The following is a 15,196-nucleotide window of genomic DNA, read 5'->3' on the forward strand; positions in this document are numbered from 1 at the left end:
CCTGCCCTCTAATCCATTGTGAACTTTTTTATTTTACAGGTGAGGACAAGCAAGCCTAAGTAAACAAATAAATAAAGAATAGTAGTGAGTTGCTATGGAGAGGACTTATATAAGGTTGTTCATGGAGGTGACTTTAGATCCTGAGGAGGTGACATTAAACCAAGACCTACATGACTGCTTCTGCAGATGACTGGGAAGAAAAATCCAGTCTGGGAGAAATGTCTGAAATGTCTGAAATGTCTGAAATTTCCCCCTAGACCAACTGGGGGAAATGTCTGAAGGCAGGAAAAAGCTTTAATTGTGCTGAAGAAGATAAAGGAATCCACAGTAATCCTACATGTTTGATTTAAGTAACTGGATGAATGATGGTGTCAGTGATTCCAATAGGGAGCAGGGGGAAAAAGCAGATTTTGACAGGGAAGATTAAGAATTCTATGCTAGGAGTTCCCATCGTGGCTCAGTGTTTAGCGAATCCAACTAGGAACCATGAGGTTGCAGGTTCAATCCCTGGCCTCACTCAGTGGGTTAAGGATCCGGCGTTGCCATGAGCTGTGGTGTAGTTCGCAGACGCAGCTCAGATCTGGTATTGCTGTGGTTATGGCACAGGCCGGCAGCTGTAGCTCCCATTAGACCCTTAGCCTGGAAACCTCCATATGCCATGGGTGCGGCCCATATAAAAGACGAAAAAAAAAAAAAAAGAGGAATTCTGTTGATCCTCTAAAATTTGAGATGACTGACAGATAGTCAAGGAGAGAGGGGGTGTGCAGGGGACAGAAGAGAAAATGCTACCTAAAGAAATTTAGCGGCCTAGTCGGTTGGTGGTTTCTGTCTGGCTTAAGATACATTTGACATTCCAAGGAGAGAACTGCAGGGTAGTATAGGATGGGGTTGGTAGGAGGCAGAGGGAGGGGAAGCAGGACTGATTAATATAATGGAGAAGGAACACTTTATTGCAGAATAAGGAGTTTGCTCTCTGAGCAAGTTCTGGTGTAATTTGAAGGATGAATCCTAATTTATTTAATTAGGTGGTAACCCAGACTTCACCAGAAAACCAGGTATTAAAATCTATTGTGTACTTCCTTCTTCAAATAAGAAAAAGAACTGTGTGTTTCCTCTTTGTGCTCTAGCAGCAAGCTTACATTTTAGCAATGCTGCAAAACAGTGGTGCTGTGAATGTGAACTCTAAACCAACCTTACTCTACCAATCTATCTTCTACACTGCAGTCACAATGCAAGTTCTAAGCTGCAAATCTAAACAACACAAGTCCGTGCTGAAATCCCTTTAGGATCTCTCATTTATTTTAGCAAAGAGTCAAACTCCTCATCATGACCTGTAAGGCACTGCCTGCTGGTCCCTGTCAATTTCTCCAGCCTCATTTCCTGCTCCCTCTTGCTCTGAGGACCTGCTGCATTCTCTGTTCTCAAATACAGCTGTGCTCCTCCTACTTGCTAACATGCTGTCCCCAACCTGGACAAGGCAGAGATCCTTCTTGCTCATCTCTTCCAAAAGCAGACTTTTCTATTTCAGGTCTTTGTCAAGTTAACACTTCCTCAGAAGAAGTTCCTTTAGAAATATTGCCTTTCCCCCTTGTCCCACATCTGATTTAGGAGCTTCACCTTCAGAGAGTCCATCATCTTTAGTCTTGACCACCCCATACTGCAATGTGTGTGTAACTGTAGCTGTCCTCCATAACTTCACTGAGGCCAGGGACCTTGGCTGTCTTGTTCACTGTTGTGTCTTCCATACTGAGTGTGGTCATGGACATTTAGATCATCTAGAGACTCAATATATATCGAACAAGTACAAAGAAAACTCTCTAGTAGATTTTAAGTTCCTAGAGAACAGGAATCCCATGCTGGTTAATAATTCTATCTCCAACTCTAAACACAATGTGAGAACAAATAAATTCCTAGTTTTTCAACTAAAAGCTACATTCACTCTGCTTTTCATTCTATGATATGGGTTCTTTTTTTTTTTTTTTTTGTCTTTTTGCCATTTCTAGGGCCGCTCCCGCGGCATATGAAGGTTCCCAGGCTAGGGGTCTAATCGGAGCCGTAGCCACCGGCCCAAGCCAGAGCCACAGCAACGCGGGATCCGAACCACCTCTGCAACCTACACCACAACTCACGGCAACACCGGATCGTTAACCCACTGAGCAAGGGCAGGGACCGAACCCGCAACCTCATGGTTCCTAGTCGGATTCGTTAACCACTGCGCCACGACGGGAACTCCTGATTTGGGTTTTTATAAGTACAGTTTCTGGGGAAGAGCCCTGCCATTGTCCTTGTACCACCTGTGGCCAGATTTTAACCTGCCCAGACACTGGACACCACTTCTAAGTCTATGCAGACAAATATCTGAATTAATATTACTCATCCACCCTTTCAATGTAGTCTGATTTCAGCCATAAATATTTATGCCATAAAGTATTCCTTTATCTAAGCCTTATCATACAAGTGAAATATTATTATCCTACAACTTAGACCATTTGATTAAATATGTATGTATTTCTTCAGGGCTTTTAAATAATTTGAGACCTTTATCTTTCTACAATATGCAAATAAATTTTAGGACTAAACTGATCACAACAATCAATATTTTGATGCATCAATTCCTTACATTTAAAACCAAGAACATAAAATCGGATATAACTAAAAGGTATATTCTAATAAGTACAGATATTTGTAATTACCTTCTAGTGCATATTTCATATCCTGAGCAAAAAGGGTCCACATAATTTCAGCGCTTATTTTTCCCATGTTCAGTTCTTGAGGAAACCTAAAATCAAACACATCTATCAGTGGATCAGAAAAGAAAAATGTGCTTAAAAAAAAAAACAGATTTCATATTACATATATATCACAGCTATTACTATACAACTCACAAACACTTTTTATTTATGAGATTTGTCTTTATAAAATTTCATAGGCAAAAAAGCTACACACCAAAGTGTGATAAAAAACAGTTAATGGGTGAAAGGAAAATAGACTTTGTTACATCACTGCCAGAGTACTGGTACTCAGGGATCCTGATGGATGTCTTATGCTGTGTTTTTGATTGTGTCTAAGGAGCCCCATTAGTTGTATCAAACACTTCATCTTCATATGTCTCAATTTGAGGATAGGCCAGATCACCCTGAGTAGCAGATATCATGTAATAGCAAAAACTACACCCCTCTTTCATCTGTTAGCCATTTTTCTCGAAGCAAGCTTGAGTGCTTTCATTTTCTATTTGCTTAAAGTAAATTATTTCAAGAAAGATTCCTCACTCTTAATAAAACGGCCCATAGTGGACCCATTAATCAGGATTCCAGAAATACTAGGCAGGCTGTGCTTTTCAGATAAGACAAATTTAAGCTAAAGACAAGATTCTTACTGCTTCTAAATATGCATTCTGTCTGTATGTGTATCAATCTCATGATAAGGCTCACAGCAACATAGCCAAGTGAAAACAGTTTCATTTATTTCATTTCATTGTAAACACTCCCCCAAAATCAGTATGTAAGACTGAAACTATTTTCTGTTCTAACGAATATATTTTATGTATGCATACTATTATAAAATGCATGCACATATATGTTTATATATAAATACATATTAAGTATATATAAATACAAAAATATATATGTATATATGTGTATATTTTTAATAAATGTATATATGTGTATTCACTTACATCTTTGACTCAAAATTAAAAAAAGAGAACATAATCCTGAGTGGAATAGAAAAGATTACATAAGTGAATATGACCTCAATATAACCTCAACAAAGAAAAGACCATGAATACTACATAAAACTATTTTAGCCCAATTTTTCAGCAAAGCAAGATGTGTTTCATCAAACTACCCATACTGATTTCAGGTATCTATTTAATAATGTCAACCATTATTTTAAAACTTAAATATTATGTATATTTATTAAATATTTAAATGAAAAGCACTTTCTATGAGCAAAAAATTAATATAACCTAGATATATATAAAATTAGTTTTCAATAATAAATTTTACTTTATTCATATAAAAATAACTGTAGGCAAGTAATATATTTTAAAAGGTTTCATTTATGGCCAGCTACGAATATCTCACAATTTTAGTATATTAATTTTTATGTGATAGATACATAGCAACAAAAATTATGGTATAATTAGAGTATTTTAAGCTCATAAAATGAGGAAATTGTTTAAATTGTTTGAATTAAAAATAAAGAATATACTAATTCAGTTTACAGTGCGGTGATACAAACAGTAAAAGATATTATACAAAAAAGTAAACTAAAGAGTATCATCTCTCATGTAAATAAATGAAAAAATCCTCAACAAAAAATGACAGATTCAATCCTGCAATATATACAAAGGATAATACATCATGACCAAGAGAGGCTTATCCCAGAAATGCAATATTGGTTCAACACTCAAAAATGAATCAATGTAAATTTACTGTATCAACAGACCTACGATAAAAAATTTAGTTTCTCTGCATCATCTCAATAGATGCAGAAAAGGTATTTGACAAACCTCAACATTTGTTCATAAGTTAAAAAAAAAACAAAAAACTCTGAAAACTAAGGAGTAGAGAGAACAAGAGAACTTCCTTAACATTATAAAGACAATCTACAAAAACCTACAGCTAACATCACACTAAGATGAAGATCAAGTCAAAAGCATTTACTCTCAGTATTCCTGTTAAACCTTACTGAAGTTTTGAAAGACTAAATAGGTAAATAATAATAATAATAATAATGTAAGAGGCATATAGATAGCAAAGGAAAAATAAAACTCTATTTGCAGACAATGTGATTATCCATGTAGAACATCTCCAAAAATCTGTAAAAAATCTACTAAGTTCAGCAAGGTCACAATACAAAGTCAAGATGTAAAATCATTGTATTACTATATTCCAGCAATGAACCACTGAACTGAAATTAAAATAACGTCACTTACAAAGTCACCAAAAGTTTTAAAATTCTTAGATATAAACCTAAGAAAATATATATAATATTTAAAAGAAGAAAATGCAAAGTACTGAGGAGAAACAGCATATAAAACAAAAATAAAAATATACTATATTCATGAATTGGTATACCTAATGTCATTAGAATATTAATTTTGTTTCTGAATTGATTTATAGATTCAATGCAATCTCATGCAGAATTCCAGGATAATTTTTTTTGTAGAAATTGTCAAACTCATTCTAAAATTTACATAGTAAAAGAAAACTAGAAGAGCAAAAATGATGTTTATTAAAATAGCTGATGGATTTACATCACCTGTCTCATAGCTTATTATGAAACTATCATAGTAACTAAGACAGTGTATCTTCAAATAAAAAGTAAGTTAATTTTCAGTAAGATGTTATATTAATTTGATGGAAAGAAGAAAAGAGAGTCTTTTCAACACATTCTCTAGAGTACTTGGATATTCATATGAAGAAAGAAAGGCAGAAAAAGAGAGAGAGAGAGAGAAAGAAAGAAAGAAAAAAAGAAAGAAAGAAAGAAAAAAAAAAAAAAGAGCTAGACCCATACTTTACAACACATAAAAAATGGACTCAAAATGGATCAGAGACCTACATGCAAAACCTACTATATAAATCTTCTAAAAGAAAACACAGAAAATCTTATGATCTTGCATCAGGCAATAGTTGCTAAGATCTGTCACAAAAAGTACAAACCATAATATATTGATATTTTTTATAAAAATTAAATTTTGATCTTCAAAAGATACTGTTGAGAAAAATGAAAAGATAAGCAACTAGGAGAAACAATGTGTAGAACACACATCTGACAGAGGACTTTCATTTGGAATATACAAATTACTTTCAAATCTCAATAACAAGAAAAAAATTGTCCAATAAAAATGGGCAAATGATCTGAATGACACATTAGCTAAGAATATAATCATATGTAAAATAAATACACGAAAATACACTGAACATCATTAGTCATTACGTACTTTCAAATTAAAATTATGATGTGATACCACTATATGTCTAATAAAACAGCTTCAGGAGTTCCCACTGTGGTGCAGTGGAAATGAATCTGACTAGGAACCATGAGGTTTCAGGTTTGATCCCTGGCCTTGCTCAGTGGGTTAAGGATCCTGTGTTGCCATGAGCTGTGGTGTAGTTCGCAGACATGGCTCAGATCCTGCATTGCTGTGGCTCTGGCGTACGCTGGTGGCTGTAGTGCTGATTGGACCCCTAGCCTGGGAACCTCCACATGCTGTGGCTACAGCCCTAAAAACAGACAAAGACAAAATGAAACACACACACACACAAAAAAAAAAAAAAAAAAAAAAAAAAAAAACAGCTTCAGAACAAAATAAAACAACACCTGACGAAATCAAGGGTTGACAAATGTGTAAAGATGCAGATGAGCTGGAATTCTGTTACACTGCTGCTGAGAATGCAAATGTAATAGTCTCTTTGGAAAGCAGTTTGGCAATGAAGTTAAATGTACATTTACCAGCATTCTCACTCCAGATATTTATCCAAGAGAAATGAAACATATTTATACAAAAATTATACATGTTGCTTAATTATTAATCACCAAAAACTGCAAAAAGCCAACATCTTTCAGCTAATGAATAGACAAATAAATTGAGATAGGTTTATATAATGGAATCTACTAAACAATAAAAAGGACCAACTGATTCATGTAACAATGTGGATGAGTATCAAATATATTATGTTAAATGAAAGAAGTTTGACTCAAAAGCCTATGTAGCTGTATGAGTCTATTTACAACACATTACTGAAAAGGCAAAAATATAAGGACAGAAAATAAATCAGTGGTTGCCAGGGGCCTGTGATGGGGAGGAGTGTGAAGGAACTTTTGGGGTGATAAAACTATTCCAAATCTTTGTTTTGTTAGTAGTTATATGATCATATATTTGTTTTCTACTGCATCAACTTCTGCTCCTCATTATTTTCTACCTTCTACTTTTGAGGGATTTACTATGTTGTTACTTTTCTATTTTCTTAAGAAATATAATTAGTTTGGGAGCTATATTCCTTTCTAACGTGTTTTTAAGGTATACATTTCTTTCGGGAAGTGCCTTTAGCTTCATCCTAAACAATTAATATGTTCTATTTTCATAGTAATTCAATCAAAATATTTCACATTTTTGATCTTGATTTCTTAACTTCCAACTATTTGGGAATTTTATAAGTATCTTTTAGTTGCTGTTTCCTACCTTCATTAAACTAAGATCAAAGAACATATTTTTAATGATTTCAATATTTTCAATTTGTTGATACTTACTTTACACCCCAGTATACAGTTAATTTTGGTAAATAAACTTTATTTTTCATTTCTTGTCTCCTTGGATTTCCTTCTGGATATTTTCTTCTAGACTATATTCATATTTACTAAGTCTCTTTTCCCCTGTGTGTAACAAACCAGTAAATCCATATATTCAGTTACTAATTTCATTTGTTTTCAGTTCTATAATTTTGAATTCACTACTGTTTTCCCATTTTGTTATTTATTTCTTTTTTTAAATAAATTTTATTGGAGTAGAGTTGACTTAGAAAGTTGTGTTAGTTTCAGGTGTACAGCAAAGTATATCAGTTATACATAAACATATATCTGTTACTTTTCAGAAGCTTTTCCCATTTAGGTTAATACACAGTACTGAGTAGATTACCCTGTGCTATACAGTAGAAACTTGTTACCTACCTATTTTATATATAGTAGTATGTATATGTTAAATATATATTTTTTATTTTTTATTTTTTTATTAAAGTGTAGTTGATTTACAATGTACCAATTTCTGTTGTATAGCTAAATGAGTTAGTTATACATATATATTCTTTTTTATATTATTTTCTTAATTTCCTAAATACATTAATCATAGTTATTGTAACACTTACATTTCTAGACTCTACTAATCATTTATAATGCCTACTAATTTTTGATTGAAAGAATTTTATGTGTAAAAAGTATATATATATATATATATATATAGTAATTTAAGTCTCTAGGTGATATTAGTATTCTTTCAGAAAGGATTTATTTTTCTTTTGGCAGTGTTTTAGAGTTGGGAGAGATGACCTTAATCCAATTAAAAACTGAGCTTATTTAAAGCAGGTCAATATTTTACTCATAATGACTCCTAGGTCATATCCTTTCATGCCCTAGCTGTATGCTTAGGGTATCCACCAGGACCAACTACTTTGCAGGGCCTTATTTCCAATTATTCTCCTGTTCTCACATTCAGCTTTCTGTTTTTCAACTACTACTTTCTCAGGCTCTCAGCTTCTGCCCCTAGGCAGATAGTTGATGCCTCTAGGGGAGAGGGTTGGCATATATCTGAATGATTTTCTAGTAAGTACATGCATATACAATAAAGCTATAAAGAAATTCAAAGGGATAAAAAAGATCAAATCTGTTATAATAGTTAGATTTGGGCAAGGAATAAAGAGAATTGAATTTAGGGAGGCATATGTACATATAACTTCAATCAAAACTGCAATGTTATATTTATTTTAGAAAAATCTAAAAGTTTTATAATTTTACATGCAATAAAATAAAAAGAAATGTAATATAAATGAATGCTAACACATTTAGCATTTAATAAGAAACATTCACTATTAAGTCACTATTAATTGAAGGTATAGTATGTGCAATGAATGCACTGTGCTAAGGGCAGATTACATATCGCCCCTCAGAAGTAGCATGCAAATATTTATGTATGTGTGTGTTCGTGTGTATACACACATATATAATACATATGGGGTAAGTCCCCTGAAGAAAACTAGAGGGTGAAAAGACAGAGCTGATCGTAGAAAACAGCGGTTTTGGTATATCAAGGTTTGGAAAGACAACCACTACTCCTCACTGGTTCTTAGGGACTGTGACAATAGATTATTTTCTTTTTCACTCCTATAGCCTGGGAAATAGGAAGAAGCAGCATGAACATATTTGGCAAGAGAGTATTCAGAACTTTTGGTATTAAGCACCAACAATGATAGGAGACTTGGTGCATGCTATAAGTGATGGTAACTCCCATGAAATCAAAGGGGCACAGAAAAAGAGCAACATGGAGAACAAGAACGTGGATAAAAACCAGGAAAGGTTTTTATCAGCTTTGGCTGAGATAAGATACAGAGGAACAAGACTGAAGGGCAAGAACAAAAAGAGCCAATGATATCTTAAGTGGCCTTTTTTTTTTTTTTACTATTCTCCTGTCTACACTTGGGTTGATGCGATTTCAAGAAACATGGATCACTACCATATATAAAACAGATAAAAAACAAAGATTTACTGTATAACAAGGATACTGCACAGGGAAGTATACTCGATATCTTGAAAAACCTACAATGGAAAAGAATCTGAAAAAGAATATACATATGTGTGTATATAGTTATAGATACATAAAACAAAATCACTTTGCTTTATATCTGAAACACAGTTTTGTAAATCAACTATACCGTAGTTTTAAAAAATAAAAAGAAACATGGGGTCACAATGGAAAGAGATTTATTACAGAACTAAGTGAAAATTAACAAACACAATGAGTGTATGATGCATAAAAAATACTGGTGCAGTCATTTGCAGAAATTACTTGAGGAAAGTAAGATTTGCAAATGCTTTTCAAGAAGGATTAAGATTAATTGGTGGAAGAAATAAGATATCACCCCAGTTAATGGTTGTAATTACCATAAGAAAAGACTTTCAACATGACTTTTATTTTTTTCTTCAATCAGTTAACTTCAAAACGTGGAGTCTAAAAATAAACTACTAGTGTCAAGATTTCCTCCATTGCATAAGAAATGTCAAGCTTGATTTTTATTTTTGAAAAACAGGTTTAAAGTTTCTCATTATTACTGTTGAGGATTTAACAAAAACCTAAACCAAATCCAAACTACCTTTTAAAATAAAAACAACAAACAAGAAAATATACACTAGATATGTAAAAAGCAAAGGGATGATGTATAATACAAGAAAAATTGTTACATATAGGAAAATGAGAAATATTAGAAAAATGGCTGTGATGAATAGTCAATCTAAAAAAGGAAAAAAAGTCTATTAAACACAGAAAAGTGATGTTGACCTCTCTAATCTTGAGAAGAAATTTCAATTAAACTATTAGTAATTTTTTTTATTAAAAACGTGAAAAGATGTCAGGCAGTTTTAAGTTGACAAAGCACAGATGAAGTGGACAAAGCAAATCACAGATTAGTGTAAATATTATGATCATATTTTGAAAAAATAAATGAATAAATAAAACTAAACATTATTAAGTGATTTTCCTATGCTTATATGTACAGAAAATAGTATTTGGAAAATATATGCCTAACTACTAACAATTAGCAAGGCTTTGATGAGAGATCTTATTTTTAGTTTTTATTCATTTTCTTCACAAAAATTACACATAAATATTAGAACTTTCATTTTCTACATTAAATAGTCCTGTGCAACTGAAAATGATTATTTTCAGAAACACAAAAATTTAAATTCTGAAATAAAGTCAATGGGAATTTTACTATATACTAGGTAAATTTTTTTTAAAAGATGAATAACATTCACTTATTTCTCCCAAAATTCCTATTTGGTTATTATTCTCATTTTACATATGAAGCCTGGGTGCTCAGAATTAGACTTTTGGAGTTGTTTTTCCAAAGCTCGTGTCCTCCCCAATAAAGGAGCAGCAAATATTCAATTCTTTTGGATACAGAGAAGAGACATAAAGTTAACTTTGCACTCATTTTAGGTTTAGGAACATTAGCGATTAAGAAATACGGTCTACAAGTCCATGATTTTCTTTCCTGTGGAAAGGTTCATTTGTGCTGTATTTTAGATTCCAGACATAAGTGATATCCTATGGTATTTGGAGAACAGACTTGTAGTTGCCAAGAAGCAATGGGAGGGAGTGGGATAGACTGGGAAGTTGGGGTTAAGAGATGCAAACTATTGCCTTTGGAATGGATAAGCAATGAGATCCTGCTGTTTAGCACTAGGAACTATATCTGGTCACTTATGATGCAGCATGATAATGTGAGAAAATAGAATGTGTATATGTATGTGTGACTGGGTTGGCTTGCAGTACAGTAGAAAATAACAGAACACTGTAAACCAGCTATGATGGAAAACATAAAAATCATTACAAAAAGAAATGTGTTCTAAAACATGAAACAAATTAGTAACAGAATCAAAAATAGAGCTTAGGCTTCTTGACCATATTTCTTTTTCATTCTTTTTCTTATGACAATAACAAATTTCCAAGCACTGATAAGGTCTTCACGACTAATTCTTTTTTATTGTTGTTTAGGCCTACTTATAATTCAAATCATTAGCTTCATATTTTGTTATAGTCTATCTTCACATTTAAATTTTGAGATTTACTACCTGTCAAGCTCTATTTCTATACAGAAGATAATATTTGGGATCTGAGATTTTATTCTAATATCTGATTTAGAAGTTTAGCTTGTCTTGTATTATTATAGGCTAATTTCAACTTTTTTTTTTTTAATATTACCTATGGAAATAATAAATATTCTCATGCTGGAAAAAAAATAACTCAAAACTTCTCTATTTACTTAACTGCTATACAGTTTCTCTGAGCTTACATTTTTATTTTACTTTACTATGGTATTTTTAGTGCATTTTGAAGTACTTCTCTGACTCTTTCTTACATAAATCTTAGTTAAATAAATAAATAAATAAAAACTTCACATATTAGACTTGAATCTAGATAACAAACTTGTTCATTGACCTCTGCCACAATCCACTGCATCTTCTCCTTTTGACGCTCCTGTGGATTCTACTTTGACATACATGTGTAATTTGCCTGTCCCTACCCCTGCTCCTGCTGTCACACTCCTTTTTAAGGTTTTACACACTTGCCTCAGGAGCTGAACTAACTTATTAGTTTATCTACTTGCTTCCATTTCTTCCTCTTCAAACCCATTCTGTATATTACCATCTAATTTCCCTTTTAAGAACAAAGGTCATGTTTCAAAACACTGATTTAAAACCATCAATTGGGAGTTCCCATTGTGGCTCAGGGGAAAAAAATCTGACTAGCATCCATGAGAATGCCTTGCTCAGTGGTTAAGGATCTGGCATTGCAGTGAGCTGTGGTGGAGGTTGCAGACCTGGCTTGGATTTGGTGTTGCTGTGGCTGTGGTGTAGGCGGGCAGCTAAAGTTCTGATTTGACCCCTAGCCTGGGAACCTCCATATGTCGTGGGTGTGGCCCTAAAAAGACTACAACAACAAAAATCAATTGCTTGTCAGACATTCATCAGCATAGAGATATTCATTAACATGACCTGCCTGACCAATGACATCTAACCCCACTGTAACTTCTATTTCTACACTCCTACCCTTCTCATGCTCTAACCACCCAGACTACTTATAATTTCTTAAAGTATCTCATGTTCCATGTCTTCTGATCATTTTCCCCTACCTGTTCTCTCTTCCTCGACTTCCATCTGATCATATATATTTCCTTTGTTCTTTCCAAGCACAATTCATTATCTCCTCCCTCTAAATTCTTTTCTTGTACTCAAGGCAAGTAGTGATTAAGTAGCTGTGAAGGATAAGGGCAAGAAAAGTTTAACTAAATCACAGCTCACTTAATATTGAGTTAGCGATAGCATTGCTGCTTTTATACTATGCAAATTCCATAATTTTACTGTTGCCACAAGACCTGACTGGTCTAATTTTATTGACGTTTGTTTTATAGTTCAGAACTGATGAAATAACATTTTTTCCTCTTTATGCATTTTTGGCTAGCAGTATAAAAAATTCTCCATCTGGCATCACTTCATTAATAAATAATATGAATTGTACTTATACAATTTTCTTAATATATATGCATACACGTTTATACATTTATTTGTATGTCTGAATGTATATATATTTCCTCTCCATGCAATTTAAGCAATTCCAGAAGCCAGAATATAATCTGGTGGCAAAATCTGCAAAGTTAATAATTTATTAAAAGAAATTCTTTACTTCTAATTACTCAGTGAAAAGAGGGAGAAAAATTTACAACTATAAGCAAACTATAACAAATAAAAGAAGAAAATCAGAACTTGGAGTGACAAGAGAGATACTTAGTATTTCTCCTAACAGATTTTATCAAGTTCTGTGTAACAACTGGCTGTTTTTTTTGTTTGTTTTCTTTTTGTCTTTTTTTTTGCTATTTCTTGGGCCGCTCCCCTGGCATATGGAGGTTCCCAGGCTAGAGGTCTAATCAGAGTGTAGTTGCCAGCCTACGCCAGAGCCACAGCAACTTGGGACCCGAGCCGTGTCTGCAACCTATACCACAGCTCACAGCAACGCTGGATCGTTAACCCACTGAGCAAGGGGAGGGACTGAACCCGCAACCTCATGGTTCCTAGTCGGATACATTAACCCCTGCACCAAGACGGGAACTCCACTGGCTGGTTTTTAAGTTTCCGTTTTTAAGGGGCCACAAAATAATTATGTTCTTATAAGAGCATATTTTTGCACTGTGTTCAAATTTCCTTTGTAGATATGCAAATACATAATCTCACTCTGGCATCAAATTTTATATGCTGTATTTATGCTGTCTCCTCAGTAAATCATGATACAAATGGGAGAGTTGTTTTCTTCCAACACATTCTGCAGGTGAATATTTCTACCTTTTCTTTGGGCTGGCTAAAAACTCTCCACCATGCGTATATTTGCTAGAGATGCTCATTTTCTCAATTTAACACAGCTTTGGCTATTTCTTGTGCATAATCCACAGAACTATAATGTAGTGTTTAAATCTCAATGTAATCCAAAAGATAGAGATTAGATTTCTCCTCTGCTACTTAACTGATTTATCCAGTGGAGCACTGGGGAATATCTTTAAATCTCAATTTCCTCATCTGTCAAATGGGGTGATAATAATTGTTCAATTTGGGACTTTCTAGGGCTGTTAAAAGGATTAAATGAGATTTTATATGTAAATACTCTGTACAGCCACTGGTCCCATAGTGAGCACAATAAAAGTTTGCTACTTGTGATAATGAAATTTTATAAATGAGACATACAAGAAAATATTATTTAGATCCACTGAGTTCTAATGTGAAAAAAAATTATCACAGGAAATGAATGGAAGTTTACATTTTATTTGCTAGTTTTCAGTCTCCAAAAGAAAGTGCTAGTAAAATTAATAGTGATAAACTTGATTGCAGAGGGAAATTATTATATACTCATAGAAGCAAGCTGGTTTTATAAACTTCAGAAATCTCTAGCTATACACTAATAATATATATGCTAATTAGAAATAAATTGCAAACTATGATACAAGCAGAACTAAAAGAGGTTTTAACTTTCCATGACCATTTCTTAACCTCACAGGAGTTATTGTATATAACTGAAAGTTAAAACAAGTACACATATAATATGGTACCTTTAAATATTCAGATTTCATTATTCATATTTTTAAAATAAAATTGGCAATCTTTATCCTGGTCCAAATTTGTGAGGTTTTGCTGTACACAAATTAAATTCTAGAATGTATAGCTCTACTTCTTCATTTTCCAGGCAGTTATAGCTTAATTTAGGCTATCATTTATAAAAGGAAGTTTAATGAGATAACTGATCCATTTCAACATTATGTGAATGTTTCCTGTTTTTAATTTGTAGCAATTAATACAAAGCATAAATGTTTGAAACCTTGAATCCTATGAGACACAGTAAGTTAATAACCCAATTTATTGTCTTGCAAATCTCTTAGTGAAATAAGGAAAACATAATTTTCCACTGCCAAATTTGATAATACTGATTCATTAGTCATAACAGATAAAATTAGAATCCATTAAATGTGAAGTATTATTTTGCTATGCAAAGTTTGCCTTTAAAGAGAAGTATGTTCACTGCTACAAATGAGTAAGCAATGGTTCTGGTATTACTTGTCATGTATGCAACCAAAGCTTCATTGTTATAGCCTGAAGTGGAGACATTTTATGCCCTCTGCTCTTTTAACATTATTATTTTTTAAATCAGCTTTTTAAAATATATTTTCCATTTAAGCTTGACATGCTTTAGTGCAATTAACTGCCATCATTCAAGAGAGAGAATGAACTTTATTAAGTAGGACTCTACTAGTAAATTACAAACGAGCATAACAAGTTAGTGCTGTTTTGAAACTAAAACAGATCATAACAGGAGTTCCCATTGTGGCTCAGTGGTTAATGAATCCAACTAGGAACCATGAGGTTGCGGGTTCGATCCCTG

The 15,196-nt window shown here is 33.2% G+C and overlaps 1 protein-coding gene across 10 annotated transcripts in view; it reads right to left on the reverse strand.

Moving 5' to 3' along the window:
- The window catches only part of UNC13C (unc-13 homolog C), a 602,011-nt gene that overhangs the window by 185,937 nt on the left and 400,878 nt on the right, over window positions 1–15,196 (reverse strand). For all 10 annotated transcript variants that reach the window (XM_021095034.1, XM_021095054.1, XM_021095023.1 and 7 more), the window contains one exon: window positions 2,694–2,779. In XM_021095034.1, the coding sequence (XP_020950693.1) occupies window positions 2,694–2,779 (86 nt within the window). The remainder of the gene's footprint in view (window positions 1–2,693; window positions 2,780–15,196) is intronic.

Source organism: Sus scrofa, chromosome 1 (assembly GCF_000003025.6).
Source record: "Sus scrofa isolate TJ Tabasco breed Duroc chromosome 1, Sscrofa11.1, whole genome shotgun sequence".
Classification (NCBI taxonomy): Eukaryota; Metazoa; Chordata; class Mammalia; order Artiodactyla; family Suidae; genus Sus; species Sus scrofa.